This window comes from Erythranthe guttata, chromosome 1 (genome assembly GCF_056151865.1).
Source record: "Erythranthe guttata isolate IM_541 chromosome 1, IM_541, whole genome shotgun sequence".
NCBI classification, from domain to species: domain Eukaryota; kingdom Viridiplantae; phylum Streptophyta; class Magnoliopsida; order Lamiales; family Phrymaceae; genus Erythranthe; species Erythranthe guttata.
Genome location: NC_142533.1, coordinates 1,752,097 through 1,767,065, shown reverse-complemented (window position 1 = coordinate 1,767,065; position 14,969 = coordinate 1,752,097). Strand labels below are relative to the sequence as shown.

At 35.9% G+C, this 14,969-nt stretch overlaps 4 protein-coding genes across 4 annotated transcripts; 2 read left to right on the top strand and 2 right to left on the bottom strand.

The window, feature by feature from the left end:
- Nucleotides 1-27: 27 nt before the first annotated feature.
- LOC105975281 (Sas10/Utp3/C1D family) lies at nt 28-3,233 on the top strand. The gene is made up of 6 exons (XM_013000461.2): nt 28-472; nt 551-606; nt 1,161-1,215; nt 1,491-1,571; nt 1,648-1,896; nt 2,952-3,233. The coding sequence occupies exons 1-5, from the start codon at nt 256-258 to the stop codon at nt 1,887-1,889; spliced, it is 651 nt and encodes a 216-aa protein (XP_012855915.1). The 5' UTR covers nt 28-255; the 3' UTR covers nt 1,890-1,896; nt 2,952-3,233.
- A 402-nt stretch (nt 3,234-3,635) lies between these two features.
- On the bottom strand, nt 3,636-4,613 carry LOC105975282 (early nodulin-like protein 14). The gene is made up of 2 exons (XM_013000462.2): nt 4,249-4,613; nt 3,636-4,148 (listed from the first exon to the last, which is right to left on the bottom strand). Exons 1-2 carry the CDS (start codon nt 4,430-4,432, stop codon nt 3,781-3,783), a joined length of 552 nt encoding a protein of 183 aa, XP_012855916.2. The 5' UTR covers nt 4,433-4,613; the 3' UTR covers nt 3,636-3,780.
- Nucleotides 4,614-6,356: 1,743 nt separating this feature from the next.
- On the top strand, nt 6,357-6,838 carry LOC105975265 (uncharacterized). Its single transcript, XM_013000443.2, has one exon. The coding sequence runs from the start codon at nt 6,423-6,425 to the stop codon at nt 6,723-6,725; it is 303 nt and encodes a 100-aa protein (XP_012855897.2). The 5' UTR covers nt 6,357-6,422; the 3' UTR covers nt 6,726-6,838.
- Nucleotides 6,839-9,458: 2,620 nt separating this feature from the next.
- On the bottom strand, nt 9,459-13,713 carry LOC105975295 (Endomembrane protein 70 protein family). Its single transcript, XM_013000474.2, has 7 exons — nt 13,377-13,713; nt 12,354-12,518; nt 12,124-12,233; nt 11,938-12,046; nt 11,725-11,837; nt 11,485-11,635; nt 9,459-10,953 (listed from the first exon to the last, which is right to left on the bottom strand). The coding sequence occupies exons 1-7, from the start codon at nt 13,497-13,499 to the stop codon at nt 9,796-9,798; spliced, it is 1,929 nt and encodes a 642-aa protein (XP_012855928.2). The 5' UTR covers nt 13,500-13,713; the 3' UTR covers nt 9,459-9,795.
- Between the last annotated feature and the right edge of the window lie 1,256 nt (nt 13,714-14,969).

The following is a 14,969-nucleotide window of genomic DNA, read 5'->3' as shown; positions in this document are numbered from 1 at the left end:
TAGTTAGATACTCGGAATTTATTTACTGAAAAGAGCAGAAGAAATTCGACGCGCCACCATATTAAAACCCTTACTGTATCCCTCCCACCCACCGCACCACTACCAAATTCCCAATTTGTGAAAAACCCTTGGATATTTTCTGCATACTTCAAAATTGAAAATCCTTTTTTTTTTTTTTTGGCTTCCAGCTCAGAATCGGAAGCAGGGAAGATATCAAATTGAAGAAAAATTGGGAGAAAGGAAGAAGAATTAACAATGGAAATAGGCGGCGGGAGTGTTGGTACAAGCGAAGTTATTCCAGAAAGAGTAATGGAGGCGGTGAAGAGAACATGTAGCAACATCGATGAAGTGGAGGCGAATTTGGAAGAGTTTTTGTCTTACTGTAACAACGAAACCCTATCGAAAATGGAGCCCCTCGAAAGGGCTCAAGCTCTCGTCTTGATCGCCAAATCTACAACTATTCTCTTCGCTTGTATGTATATATATGTTCTGTGTCTGGTTTTTTTTTTTCTTCAATATTCATGTTTGTGAATTTGTCTGGTTTTTGCAGTGAGGCTGAGATGCAAGGGTGTGAATATAGATGATCATCCGGTTACGAAAGAATTTGTAAGTATCTCTCACCGTTGCGATTACTTTGATCAATTGCTCCTTGCTTTGATGTTTATTTACTGTTTATGTTAATTGATGTGAATATATGAATGTATGATTATATGCAATAGTATTAGTTCCGTACTTTTAGCCTTTCGATATGTGTTCTTGATGTTCTTTCTATCAGTATGATTAAGCTTAATGAAATGAATTAATGACTTCGTGTTCAGAGTTCAAAATTGATGTATCGATACCTAATTTTGTTTATATACCCTCTTTTTGTTACTTTTCTTCTCTGGCGTTCTTTTTCTTCTTGACTATGTGTTTTTTACCAGTAAACACACTTTATATGTAGTTCTTATGTAGAAGGAAAATTTGTCGCTCCCCAATAGAAGATGACAATTCTTATGAATTTTTTTTTAAAGAAAATATTATACTACGCTTTCATACGATCTATTTCTGATATTTTAATTGGTCGGCAGTGCTTGGTTATCTTATAGTATTTGCAATTTAAAATTTGCAACCTATATTGATGGTGGGGCATATTTCTTTTTTTATGATCATTTGTTCAGGAGAGATTGAGCTTGTACCAAGAGAAATTGAATCAGTGCATGAACTTGAGCAAAGGTAATATGTTCCTCCGGTTACACTCTATAATGAACTTTTTATGATTTTGCAATTTTTTCCGTATAAAATCCAGTAATAAATTTGCAGCTGCTTCTGTCAATTTGGTTAACAAGCAAACCTGGCTTGCTTCGTCTTCTACACATCTTTTGCCGTTCACCTATTAAACCAAACTTGATCAAATTGAAGCTTTGTTGAAATAGTGAATAAAATATTGTTAAATTCTATATTTTGACACATGCTACTTCCTAAACATCGCTTGCTTATTGTGTTTGTAGCACCTCTGCGACCTTCAGCCACCATTAATACCAATGCAGCGGCCCGTTTTATTGAGCATTCCCTGCCTGATCTTTCCACCGGTATATGTTCGTTTAATTTTCACATTAATTGATTTTTCAATTTAATTGTCTTTTTAATAATTACCTGGTTTTGCAGAGCAGAAGCAGAGCATGCGGGCAATTAGTCGAGGGGAGGGTGGAAATATGAAGTATGTGGACAGAAATGGTCAAAAGAAGAGAAAGTACCAGTCAACTGAGAAGCAATCTGTTCGTTCTGCTGCTCAGGAGTTTCTTGAGAAAGCAGCTCGTGAGTTACTCGGTGATAATAAAAATGGTGTTAAAGGACCTTTACAACATCAACACGAGGATTCAGATGATGATGTCATTGTTCTGGACTAATCCTCTGGTAGACTTTTTTTATGTTTTGCTTGTTTGGTTTTTTTTCGTTCGTATTTTTCATTGATCAACATGAAAAATAGCTCTATCCAGAATATCTTTGCATTTAGGACAGAAATAAATGAACTGGCTGAATGGAGATTCTTTTTTTTCTCGTATATCTCAAGAGTATTTAAACAAGAGGCAAACATATTGAAAAGGAAATTCAACTGTATAAGAAATACGACAACTAAACAACCAATTTTTATAGTAGAAAAATCAAATTCCTCTTACCGAAAACTGATTTAATCTAGAATTTAGCTCTCTACAGTTGTATGGGCGGCGGCTTCCTTTAAAATGTGCTGAGTTGTGCCTTTTCCTGATCGAGTAACGAGATTTTAGGAGTATCTTGAACATGTGAAATTTAAGCTTGAATTTCTAGTCTGAAATGCATAGTAGAAATATTCCGATCAATGTCAATATTTTCATATTTGCGTTATAGATGTATGTATGTTTACCTAGAGTCGAGACTGAGGTTTATAAAAGGACACTTTGCTAAGATGTTCGAGAGTCGCCATGTATTAAGTGATCATATATATTTTAGCACCAAGAATTTTTTTTCATCATAATAACATTTTTACATGTTAATAGTGATAAATTTAAGAACAAAGAATAGACTAATGATTTTTGACAATTTTATGGTCACTTTATACGGTTCACTGTATATGGTTACTAATCGTCAATAGCGATAAGTTAAGACGCTAGTTCTATAAATCTAAGCCATTATTCCAGCAAAACAAAGCTATTGTCTGTTATTGCATATAATTGGTGACGAAAATAACGTCTCCCTATTATTGGGTAAATATATAATATGATTTTGCCTGATTTGAGTTTCGATTCTCTTTGTATACGATAACATAAATAGGTTCATTGACTGTATTTCCTAATAAGTAGTTTCGTGTTCAATTTGCTTGTCGCGTAATTCATTACAACTGAATTTATTCTTTATATAGAATGTACTGAGAATACGAATATTCACTCTACTTTGCCGTGGAATTTGACATTTTACTCTCGTATTTTGTGCAGGTTCGCATGGATCATTTGTATGTGATATTAACTGTTGTGGCTTCCCTCACATTATCCATCCAGCAAAAATGGTGACAACCTCAATTTTGTGTTAGAATACTCTGCCTTAAGTGGTTAAGTAATTTATTAAGCTATGGACCGATTTTCGATTGTTTTTTTTTTCCTTTTTGTTTTTTTTTTTATCATGCAGCCTGCTTTTCTTAGGTGTTGTTTGTAATTTTGATGTAGGATATGTTTCCTTAACTGCTGTTATCCAGTTCTATTATGGTTAGCTTTGAAAAATGCCTGCTTTTTTTTTTTTTTTTTCTCTGTCTTCTTCGTTTCGTCGCGGTTTAGAAATTATTCCAGGTCTAATCGGAGTCGGGAAACCTTTCTGCTATGAAGTTGTGATTTATTTACATGTTTTCATTTTCCTGTTTTTTAACAGTTAGAAAACATTTGTTGGTAGTAAATTATTTCCTTATTTTCCACCTAATTTTTCCTCATCTATTGTTCTCATAATGAAACTTCAATTTTATTTTTTTACTTGTGCATTTATTTTGTATACATTTTAGTAAATTCTGGATATGTAGGATATGTTTCAAATCAAAAGGTCCTTTAAATAACTTGTAGCTCATAACTTGGATAGAAATTGCAAATCAAAAGGTCCTTTAAATAAATTATCAAAAAAAAAAAAAAAGGTCCTTTAAATAAATAAATAAATAATATTAGATAAAATCTCAATAACTAGAGAGAGAGACATGTAATCTCAATTACACACACAGAGAGAGAAAAATAAAAGAATAAACTAATTTTGTGGACCCCACTACACATAATAAAAATAAAATCCTCACATTACTAAGCCCAATACCGCCCCCAATGCTACTGTCAAGAAGAGACCTCCACTCAAACTCCGGGCATCGCTGGCCGGCGCCGGCGCCGGAGCAGCCGCCGGACCTTCAGATTCCGCCGGGGAAGGCGCCGGAGAAACCGCAATGTGGCGGTGATGCCTGTCTGAAATAACGACGACAATCAACTTCTGACCCTTCTCGCAGTGGCCTTGGGCCCCACTGATGAAGTAGTGGGGACCATATTGCTCGAGCTTGACCTTCGTCTGGCCGCCGGTGTATGTTTCGATCGGGCTTGAGGTGTTGCAGGTGACGTAATCTCTCTTCGTCACTTGCAGAACCGAATCGGTCGCCGCATCGTATTGCCACACTGCATTTAATTAATTAAAAAAAATCAATTTTTTTTTTTTTTTTGAGGAGAGATATAAAATATGAATGTATGTATATGTGTAATTAATGTAATGTAGTACCTAAAGAATCTCCGATGAGGAAGCGAGAATTCTGAGCCCAGTGGTTGAGAGAATCGGCATCTGAAGTAGGGATCTTCCAGGCGTCGGCCTTCCCGCCGACGAGGTAGTCTCTGGCTTCCGAAAAGCCGGCGGAAAATAGGACGATTAGCCCCACTACTACTGAAGATAATAATAATCGAGCCATTTAATTTTACACTGATGATTTACAGCTAGAGAGAGAGAGTTGGAGAGAGAAAGATAATTAGAGAGCTGAGTAGTGAGGAAGATAGGGTTTCGGGGCCGGAATATATATATATAGGGGGGCAGGGGGTAAAAAACTAGCCGTTGATTGGAGTGTTCTAGAAGGAGGGTGGGGTTTTGTTGGACAGTGTTAAAGGAGCTGTATGTATTATTTTGTCTGCAGCTAAGCTAGTAGTAACGGTCCAAAGCTCAACGTTACAATAAAGCTTTTTCAGGATTTTACAGATAATACCAAATTTAATTTTCATTTTCTTCATTTTCAAAAAAAGAAATTATTTAAACCAATATAATTTGATTGATAGTGGGCCCTCAATTGACGGGCCCAATAAGGGTATTGCCTAATGAATAGGCTTTTGACAAAAATTAACGTGCCCAGGCCCATCTAGAGCTACTCTTTTCTATGAACTTTAAAAAGTAAAATTGATTGTCTCATTAGTTTCATATAAGAGCTTGTTTATCTACTAATCAAATATTTATTAAAAAAAAAATACAGAAAAAAAATTCAAATATTAAATATGAATACTGATCGATCCGGAAGGAATTCGGGCCCAAAAGAGCGTATGGCCCCATTCGGCCCAAGCTGAGATAACACACCATAAGCCCTTTCAAACAGGCGCAGCCGAGAGAAGGGGGCCCAAAGCTCAAATGCTCCTCGTGCTCCTTAAACTACCGACAAGACTAATGTCCGAGGAGTCAGGACCGGTCACTTGCTCGGGTGAATGAGGTGCCGGGTCCCACCACGGAGTTTTAGCGGCGATAGACGTTGAGGGAGGCATTGCATATTTAATGAAGGCTGGCAATCATTCTTTATGCGGATATTGGCGCATTAAATGCCCTGACACCAGCATTTAATGCCCGAATGACTAAAGACCGCCCGCTGATAAAAAGCTTGCAAGCCAGGCTACTCCTGGAAATCCGAAGAGGGCGCTGCCATAGCCACCCTGGGGGGAATATATGATGGTTAACGATGTCCGACAAAGGTGGGAAAGCAGTTGGCCCACTCACTCGTCCGGATTTTATGCGAGGTTCAGGTTAGAACATTATAAATATCAGCTCACATTTATCAGGAAGAACAACAAGAATAAAACTCTTTATACATTTTACTCCACTTTAAAACTACTTTAAATTACTGATTTGACCGTCGGAGTGCTAACTCCAGCATTAGTCCAGTTCTTTCTTGTGCAGGATAAATCAAGCACGATAAAGGCTGAGTTCGTGGCTCATAAACTGCACTACAAGGACCCCAAAGGTGGTTTTTAGGCGAATCAATTGACACCGTCTATAGGTGGCGTTTGCAAATGCTTTTTGAAAGTGATTATGCGGTTTTTTTTGCTCATAATCTGTTTTTAGGTGTTTGCAAAATCAACTTTTGCTTTTGCTTCTCTTAAAATAATTTGCTTTAAGCTATTTTTTTAAAAGCACCCATAACCCTGCTTTTTCAATTTTAGTTCATTTTCCGCAATATTTGCAAACACCTCCAACTTTTAGAAATAAGTCCTTAAAACTAACTTAAATCACAATCACTAACTTCTGCTTTTAAATAATCATTTGCAAACACCATCATAGTTTAATTCAATTAGTACTTGTTTTACTAAACAAAACTATAGATACATCTTAAGGAGGGTAAAAAGGGGATTAATAATGTGATTAATGCAAATATTTATTTTTTTAATTTATGGGAAATAATATGTATTCGTTAGGCTTTAAAAAAGTTAAAAATATAAAAGCCACGTGCATAGCGTAAGGAAGTGACACGTCGGATTCTATGCACCGCCGTGAAGAAGAACGTGTCAAACCCTCACCACCTCTCTCATATATTTTTTTCCTATCGTTCAAATTCTGAATTAAATCCATTATTTATATACTCTCCAAATTAATTAATCTAAACAGAGACAAGAGGCGAAGGTTGTTCGATCAAGGGAAGGAATTTATTAATGGCAGGAAATGAGGAATGGAGAAAGAACGCAGACACGCACAAGATGTCGCCGGAGGAGGTGAAGACCGCCGGAGTTGAAGCGTCCAAGCGTCCTCCGGGAAGCAGCCCCGGCGGAATCCTCCACCAGAGGCGGAGCTTGCCCTACAGCCTTACCACTATTACCCTCGTCGGATTTGCAATCACCGGCGCCATGTGGTACTTCACTTTATACAGCAAGAAGAAGCCTGAAGCCACCGCCGCCGATGTTGCTCGAGTTGCCACCGGTATGGCTAATCCAGAAGACACGCGCCCCCGCAAGTAGAAGAACTCCGATCGTTGGTTTCATTTTTTTTTTCTGTATCTAACTTATTGCTTCTTGTGTACTAGAAAGTTTGTTCCAGCCTTTTGGGAGAAATTGATGAATCATTTCACCTTTTTTTTTTTTTTTTTTTTAGCTCTCGAAATTAAATGAGTGATATAATAAACTCGAATATATATTAATTATACTGAGGTCTCCCCATATGGATCACGTGGACAATTTCGATTACGAGTCGCTGATCAACGGTATTCGATTATGAGTCAATTTCGATTATGAGTTGTTGATCAACAGTATTCGATTAGAGTCGCCTATATAGGTCTCCCCACGTGGATCACGTGGACAATTTTGATTATGAGTTGTTGATCATCGGCATTCGATTTTGAGTCGCCTATACAATTTCGATTATGGGTTGCTGATTTGCGGTATTCGATTATGAGTTGCCTATATATACAAGTCCCTCCACGTGGACAATTGCGTGGACAATTGCTGCCAAATCAAGGACTAACAAAGTTACAAAACTATTACACATCCCATTTAAATTAAACATGTACTACGTATATAATCGCGATGTCAAGATCAAAGGTCTACACAACAAACAAAGTTCACAGACACAAAAAAAATTGAATCTCCTGCAAATTACCTAAAGAAGAAAACTAGTTTATGAGAATCTTTAAAAAAACTTAAACTAATTGCATAATATAGTTACCGGCTCACAAAAGTTTAATCGGAAAATAAAAACAATCCCGATCATTTGTCAATAAATAGAACAATATAAAATATTCTAATTAACAAGAAAAGGAATCAAAGAGATTCTTTATATATGGGGTAAATTACAAACACCCCCTGAGGTATGGTCAAATTACAAAAATCCCTCTTGTTTGGATAATTACATCTACCCCTTCAACTATGATTTTTTCTTAGACCTCCACCTCTTTGGTGCCAAATTCAACATAGTCATCTAGATTCCGTGAAATGTGATCTAGTTTGTACTCTTTTTGTGTAAAAAATACAGCTTCCGATGCACCACAAACTGATATATACAAGTTGAAAATCACATATTATGATCATCTTGCTTCATAATGTAGAGTTTGAATGGGATAAAACGGGTACAAAAGTGATAATATTCCATATAATCTCGAAGATTCCACTAAATTTGATGAGTTGAGGGGTGGTTGTAATTATTCAAACAAGAGGGGTGTTTTTGTAATTTGACCATACCTCGGGGGGTGTTTGTAATTTACCCTTATATATATATTCTATAACCCGATCGATCGATATCAATCAACTAGAACAAGCACGAAACACAATTGAGAGTTTCGTCTGAACGACCACAGTTGAACAACACTCCCTTGTTTCAGCTCATTCCTCATGCAAACTTCATTCCATGGATTTACCAACACCATTATAGCGTTCGTACTCCAGTCTAGCTCTCAAACTTATCGTACATTCGTGCAGACACGGTTCGATCAGAGTCACCGGGATTTCCGCTTTCGGTTGATCAAGGTTGTATCTTTCGTTCGAAGTCAGAAAGTTCATGTTCGCTTGTCTGTAGGGCAGAGACAATCGGCCCTGATCTCTGTTCACATCGGTATTGTAAACTTCTTTCTTTCATAACCAACATCAGTTCATCCAACGACCCACCGGTTTCAAGAATCCGATTCTTCAACACCTCCGGAAGTTGAGCTTCTGCCACTGGCGGAGGTTGAAGTTTTCTTGATGAGTTTTTCGTCTTATTATACTTGGCCTTCTTCTTTGGTGTGGATTCTTCCTGTAAAAAAAAAAAAAGAGAAAAAAAAAAGAAAAACAATTAGTACTTTAATTTTTCTTATGTTGAGGAACTTTTGAATTACTATTACACTTACGTTGGCTGTGGAAGTTTCCGGTGGGGCCTCCTCCAATGGTTTTTCCGGACGGTGGAAAGCATTAAGAGTAGGGTTTGTTGTACCGAGATTCTTGAAAGTTGATACAACCCATGTACGATGATTATCGTGGAGTAATTGTGCAGGTGGTGGTATTAGTGGTCGGGGGTTGTTGTCGTTCTTGTTTTCCGGTGGGTCTTCGGTGGGCCAATTATCGAGACAGCAATCATGAGTGGCATTGCCGTAATATTGACAACACGGCCTTAACCATCCTGATTTATAGGACAAAACCTGAGCCACACGTTCCATCAACTTTTTCTCCCACATTGTTGTTGTTTTGGAGATTGAATTTGCTCTTTGATTTGTGTTTTTGTTTAATCATAAAGACTGCATATTTATATATATGAAGAATGGTATCACACTTCGAATAGGACAAGGTTTTATAATTATAGTGCATGAAGGAGATACATATACAAGATATAATGAGAGAAATTAATCAATATATTTCGACTACGTTAAATAAATAAATAAATAAAAAAAAAAAAAAAAAAAAAAAAGAGAGATTAAATCATAGAACCAATTTAATTATCTTCTAATGATGTTCTCAACCTTCTCAAATGAATTGAGGAGACCCCCCTTTCGATTGCGACGATAAAGTAATTCTACTTATATCTAGAATACAGATGAATCTGAGTGCTCGGAGAATTGCTGATCAATATATACCTGTTGTTCTATATTTGTAATATTATAAAAATAAATAAAATAAAAATCAAGTAGTAACAGTTGCCAAATATAAAAAGCTGGAAATAAGGTCTCAAATATTGAACAATATACCAACCAGCCTACCAACTGTCGAATCAATGCGAATCTATCTGTCTGAAATAAAAATCGAACTTTGTTCTACATTAATCATGCGATAATATGTCTCAAGTCCGACTCGTATTCGAAAGAATTCGTCTGATACACTTTCGAGCAATTTACAAAAGCTCTGCGACATTCTTGCTACAAAATCAAGAAAACCTCGACAATACGAAATAACAATAATAATAAATGAAAAAAGAAAAAAAAAAAAAAAAAAAAAAACATGACCACATTACAATTAATTGCCTAGTTACGGCCATTTCTAATTAAACATCATACATCGCATCGCGTACTTCCATATGAATAATGAATAATAACAATTCTCTTCACCGAAAAAAAAATAAGGATATACCTCAATCGATCTTCACCGAAGAATAAATCAGCCTTGTGAAAATGAAGCACGCGTAGAACCCAATCGTACCCGTCAGCACAAAGAATGCGTACGAAGCAATGAGCATATACCCAAAGTACAACGCACCAGAAACAGGCTTCGTAATATCCAACTTCGTAAAGAAGTAAAAAGTCGCGTACAGAAATAGATACACCGCTGAAGAACCTGAAGTGAGATAAGATCTCCACCACCAAAGATAATCCTCACTGCAGAGCTGGAAGTAGCACAATACGATAGTGATCTCAGCACATGTCACTAGCAGAATAACAAACACTATGAACAGAAACCCGAATATGTAGTAGAACTGATTCAACCAAATCGAAGTAAGAATGAAAAACAGCTCGATAAAGACAGCTCCGAAGGGTAAAATTCCACCGATCAAGATCGAGAATATAGGGTTCATGTACCACGGCTGCTCGGGTATTTGTCTAGGTATTTTATTTGTCTTAACCGGATTTTCGATCGCTGGTTTTTTAAAACCTACGTAACTCCCCACAAAGACAAGTGGCACCGAAATTCCGAACCATAGAAATACCAACGCAAACATAGTTCCGAATGGAACCGCCCCTGAAGATTTCTGCCCCCATATAAGAGCATTGAGGACAAAAAAGATTCCGAAAACGACAGCTGGAAATAAAAATGCTGTCTGGACGGCGATTTTCTTCCACTCGGTTCCTTTGAACATTTTGTAAAGACGGGCCGATGTGTAACCTGCGAAAAGTCCCATGAAAACCCAAAGAAACAACATGGCAGTCATAAGGCCTCCTCTGTTCGAAGGAGAGAGAAAACCGAAGACTGCGAAGACCATGGTGACTAGGACTACCCCTAAGAATTGGACACCTGTCCCTACATAGACGCAGAGCAGTTCGGGGTGGTTTGGGGGGCGGAATACGTCCGCATGGACTAATTTCCAGCCCGTTTCTTCTTGGGCTTCTTCTTGTGTTTCGAGTTCGTTGTACTTTGAGATGTCTCGGTAAAGCGTTCGAAGCATTATCATCGCCACCATGCCGGAGAGAAAGAGAACAATCATGAGGGAGTTTACTATTGAGAACCAGTGGATTTGATCGTCTGTCATTAGTAGGTAAGTGTCCCATCTTGATGCCCACTTCACTTCGCTTTCCTGTAAAAATATTGAGTTGTGATGATGAAAAGAATGTAATTGTTGTGATTTCAAAATGTGATGTTGACAAATTTTCGGTATGAATTTGTAGTTGTTTGATTTGAGTTTCTAATGCAACTTGAATCAGCTGGATTGGATGTCTAGTGAAAGAGTTATGTATGCATACTGAACACTGCCCTATCTCACAATAAGTCTACTTAAATTGTGATTTTGACCATTTTTTTGTAGTTTTTGTAGTCCGTTGAGTTGACTTTCTAATCCAAGTTGAGTCAGATGGAAGAGTTATGCATGACCACAATTAAGTCTGCTTCAAAATTCTACTACAAAACGTGATTTTGACCATCTTACATTTCGAGTTTAGGAAAACTCAAGACATCAAAGTTCTAGTCCTTTGAATTGACTTTCTAACCCAACTTGAATTAGCTAAAATGGTGGTTGCATGAGAAAGTTGGGCGTAATCTTGGATTTACGGTACCGGTAAAAATTGAAACGACATTTAACATTTTATTTAAGAATAAGAAAATATGTTACCTCGAATGCAACGTCGTAAGTGAATATAACTTCTTGTTTGTCATCAACTTCTTGCGGGGAGTTTGAAGAAGAGACCGTATGCTTTGCATGGGGATCGCACGTTGTTAGACGAGTATTGTCGCTCCACTCTCCGTCATATTCATGCTTGGCACTAATTTAGGAGATATAAAAAAAACGATAAATTAAATTCCTGGTCTATCATTTTAAAATAATAATAATATAAATACGTAAAGAACGAACCTAAATGGTGTGACCTCAAAACCGACAATTCTTGATGAATCAGTCAGCTCGTCCTTGTGAAACTTGACAGTGAAGCTCAAGTGGTTGTGTAGAAAGTACTTTTCATCCTTGCTCTGTATACAATACAAAGTTGTGAGAGAAGAGAGAAAATATTCCGTGTAAATAAATTTATCGTACAATTTTAGATATATAATAATTAGTTAATAAACTTACACCAGCATATTGGCCTTTCAGCCCAACATGATAACCGAGCTGGTAAATGGGAGGGCCTTCTTGTGCTGATCTTGGAATAGGAACAACCAAAGGCAGATTATCTAGGATCCTGCAAAAATAAATAAACTCGCTTAAAAAGGGAAGAAAAAAAATACATTTGTAAACGGCAAAAAGGGCTGCTATTACATGTTAACACGATATTCATCTTCGATTTTTTCTTTGAATTCTTTCGCAATTTTCGCGTCGAATTTAAGTCGACAAACAACATTGCACATCTGTGGTTCCCTCATTTTAAACTGTACCATAGCCATTCAAAAAGGAAAAAAAAAGTCAATGATCAAGATAAAATCGATATAAATGCGAAGGTGCATAATATAATATATCATGAAATTAGATAATTAATTAAACAAACGTACCACATAGGGGGAGTTCTCAATTCGATCACCACGAAGTACTTCTCCAAGATTTTCTCGGCTGTCAACTATGGTCTTTGGGGAACAGAAAGGAATAGAATAGTACGAGTAAGGAAGCTGAGTCTTTATCGAAGTCAACTTGTTCACTTTCACGTTCAGCACATCTCCCTGCACCCAATTTAAAAAACAGACAAATAAATAAAGTTGGATAAATGTAAGTCGAGTCGCAATCATATTTACAAATAGACCATACACGAGATAAATAAGAAAAATAACGATTTAGCCAAAACCAACAATTCGAATTTCAGATCGTATTAGTTAAACACAGTTTCAAGGGCTAATAAAGCGATACATATTCAACATTAAAAAAAAATACCGAGAAAAGAAGTGTTCAACGAGATAGTTTGTAAAGGGGTTTCATATGCAATCAAAATGGTCTACAAAATCGATAGGACTAGAGAACAAATCTTAGTTGCTTACGCCAAATTTTCCATATCAGTCTCGATTAAATATAAACGAGCGTATCTTACCTAAAGTGGGCTATAAAAGCTTCTATTAATTACACTTTAATTCAAAAATCGTGCAAATTAAGCTCAACGACAAAGCTCCAAATTGGTCGGTAGAAATTCAACTAAAAAATTGTGTAAGATGGAATTAATAGTATACATTATACACACATTATCCCCCAAATTTCATTTTCTCTATCAAGACAGCAGGAACAAACATTTGAGCAACAGGGTATCAATACAAAATCTAATATACAGCAATCTCTAACTAAAACAATCTCATCAGATGCAAACATCTGAAACACAAAGGACTATTCCGAAATTAACCAACAATACACACAAGCAGACACAGAATTAAGATCAGATCTTCAAATGTAACCAGGAACAAAGAAAATACACAACCGTTTCACATTGGACATCGGATCGTGAAAAAAAAAAAAAAAACCTAGATCAGAAAACGCTGTACAATTGACAAAAAAAAAAAAAAAAAAATTGGATTTCTAGAGAGAGTAATTAGAACCTTTTGGAAGTCTTCGGGGGCAACACCTGGGAGATAGAAGCTGAATGCATTGTGAGGAAATAGCAAAATGCAGATGGAGAAAAGTGTAAGGATTGCATGAGATCCAACGCCGGTTCTCCCCATTACGTATCGGAGCAGAAGCTCTGCGATTCCAGATCCAGAGAGAGAGAGGGAGGAGAGAGAGAGAGAGAGAGAGAGATGAATGATCAATAGTTGTTGTGTGTGTTATTTTAAGCTTGTCGGTTGCTTTGGGTAGTTCTACTCTCACTTCTCGGGCTAAAAGTGGAAATCAAGGAAACTCCATTTTTTTTAATTATAATTATATAATAATTATTATATTTTTCTTCGCTTCAACTTTTGTATATGATTAAATAATTAACACTAAACACTATATTAAAAATAAATAATAATAATACAATCTTCTATTTTCTTTTATTTTAATATTATATATATACTATATAAAGGGATGTGATGAATGTCGTTTTAGTTTTTTTGACCATTTTTGAGTTTGAATTGGGCAAAATTCAGAACATGAAATTTGTAGTTCTTTGAGCTAGCTTTCTAATCTAACTTGAATCGCCAAGATTGGATGTCGGTTGAGAAAGTTATGCATCAACATGAAATGAACATTGCATACAACTTTGATGTTTTGAATTATGTAAAATTTAAGATGTAACTCATTCACGTGTAACTTTATCACCAGACATCCAATCCACCCGATTCAAGTTGGATTGGAAAGCTAACTCAAAAGACTACGATATCCGTCTTTTGAATTTTGCCAAATTCAAACTAGAAAAGGGTTAAAATCACATTCTACGTCAAAACGATATTAGTAGAATTGAAACGACATTTAACATTTCAGTACTATTTCAGTACCATAAAATACAAGTATTGGAAAGAAAAGGTCACAAGCCCTTTGAATTTAAATTTTTAGTATTATATTTTTTATTATATTATGTATTTATAGTGTATATAATAATAATATTAATAATTAAAAAAAAATCATTGGGCTGTTTAATGTCAAATTGGGCTTTTTAAAATTAGCCCATTTATTTATGCTATCTAAGTATATATATATATATATATATATAACCGTATGGCAGATTATGGGCCTACTGTACCAGTGACAAAGTCTACCCCACAGAATTTTAAATTTCAAGTTCTTACGTTTAAACTTAAGGGAAAAGTACGATTTGCACCCCTGAATTATAGGGTTTGTCAAAAAACCTTTTGAACTACAAAAACCAACAAAGAAGCCCCTACTAATTTTTTAAAAAGTTATTGCACAAACCAAACATAAAATAAGGCCTAATAGCTAATTAAAAAATATATAATTAAAAATTTGAACGATAATAAAACAATATATAATTAAAATTTGATGGAAGAATATATTAATTACAATTAAAAGATTGGAGGTAATCATTGAGGGTCTCTCTCTTATAAACTACCTTGCTTATGCTAATTAAAAATCTAATTAAAAAGGATAATGTAGTGCTCTTTTTTATCTTATATTTTTTTTTTGAACTGATTATTTTCATATTTATTAAGTCAATTGGTAGAGAGGGTAGAGTTAATTAAATTAATTATCTCAAA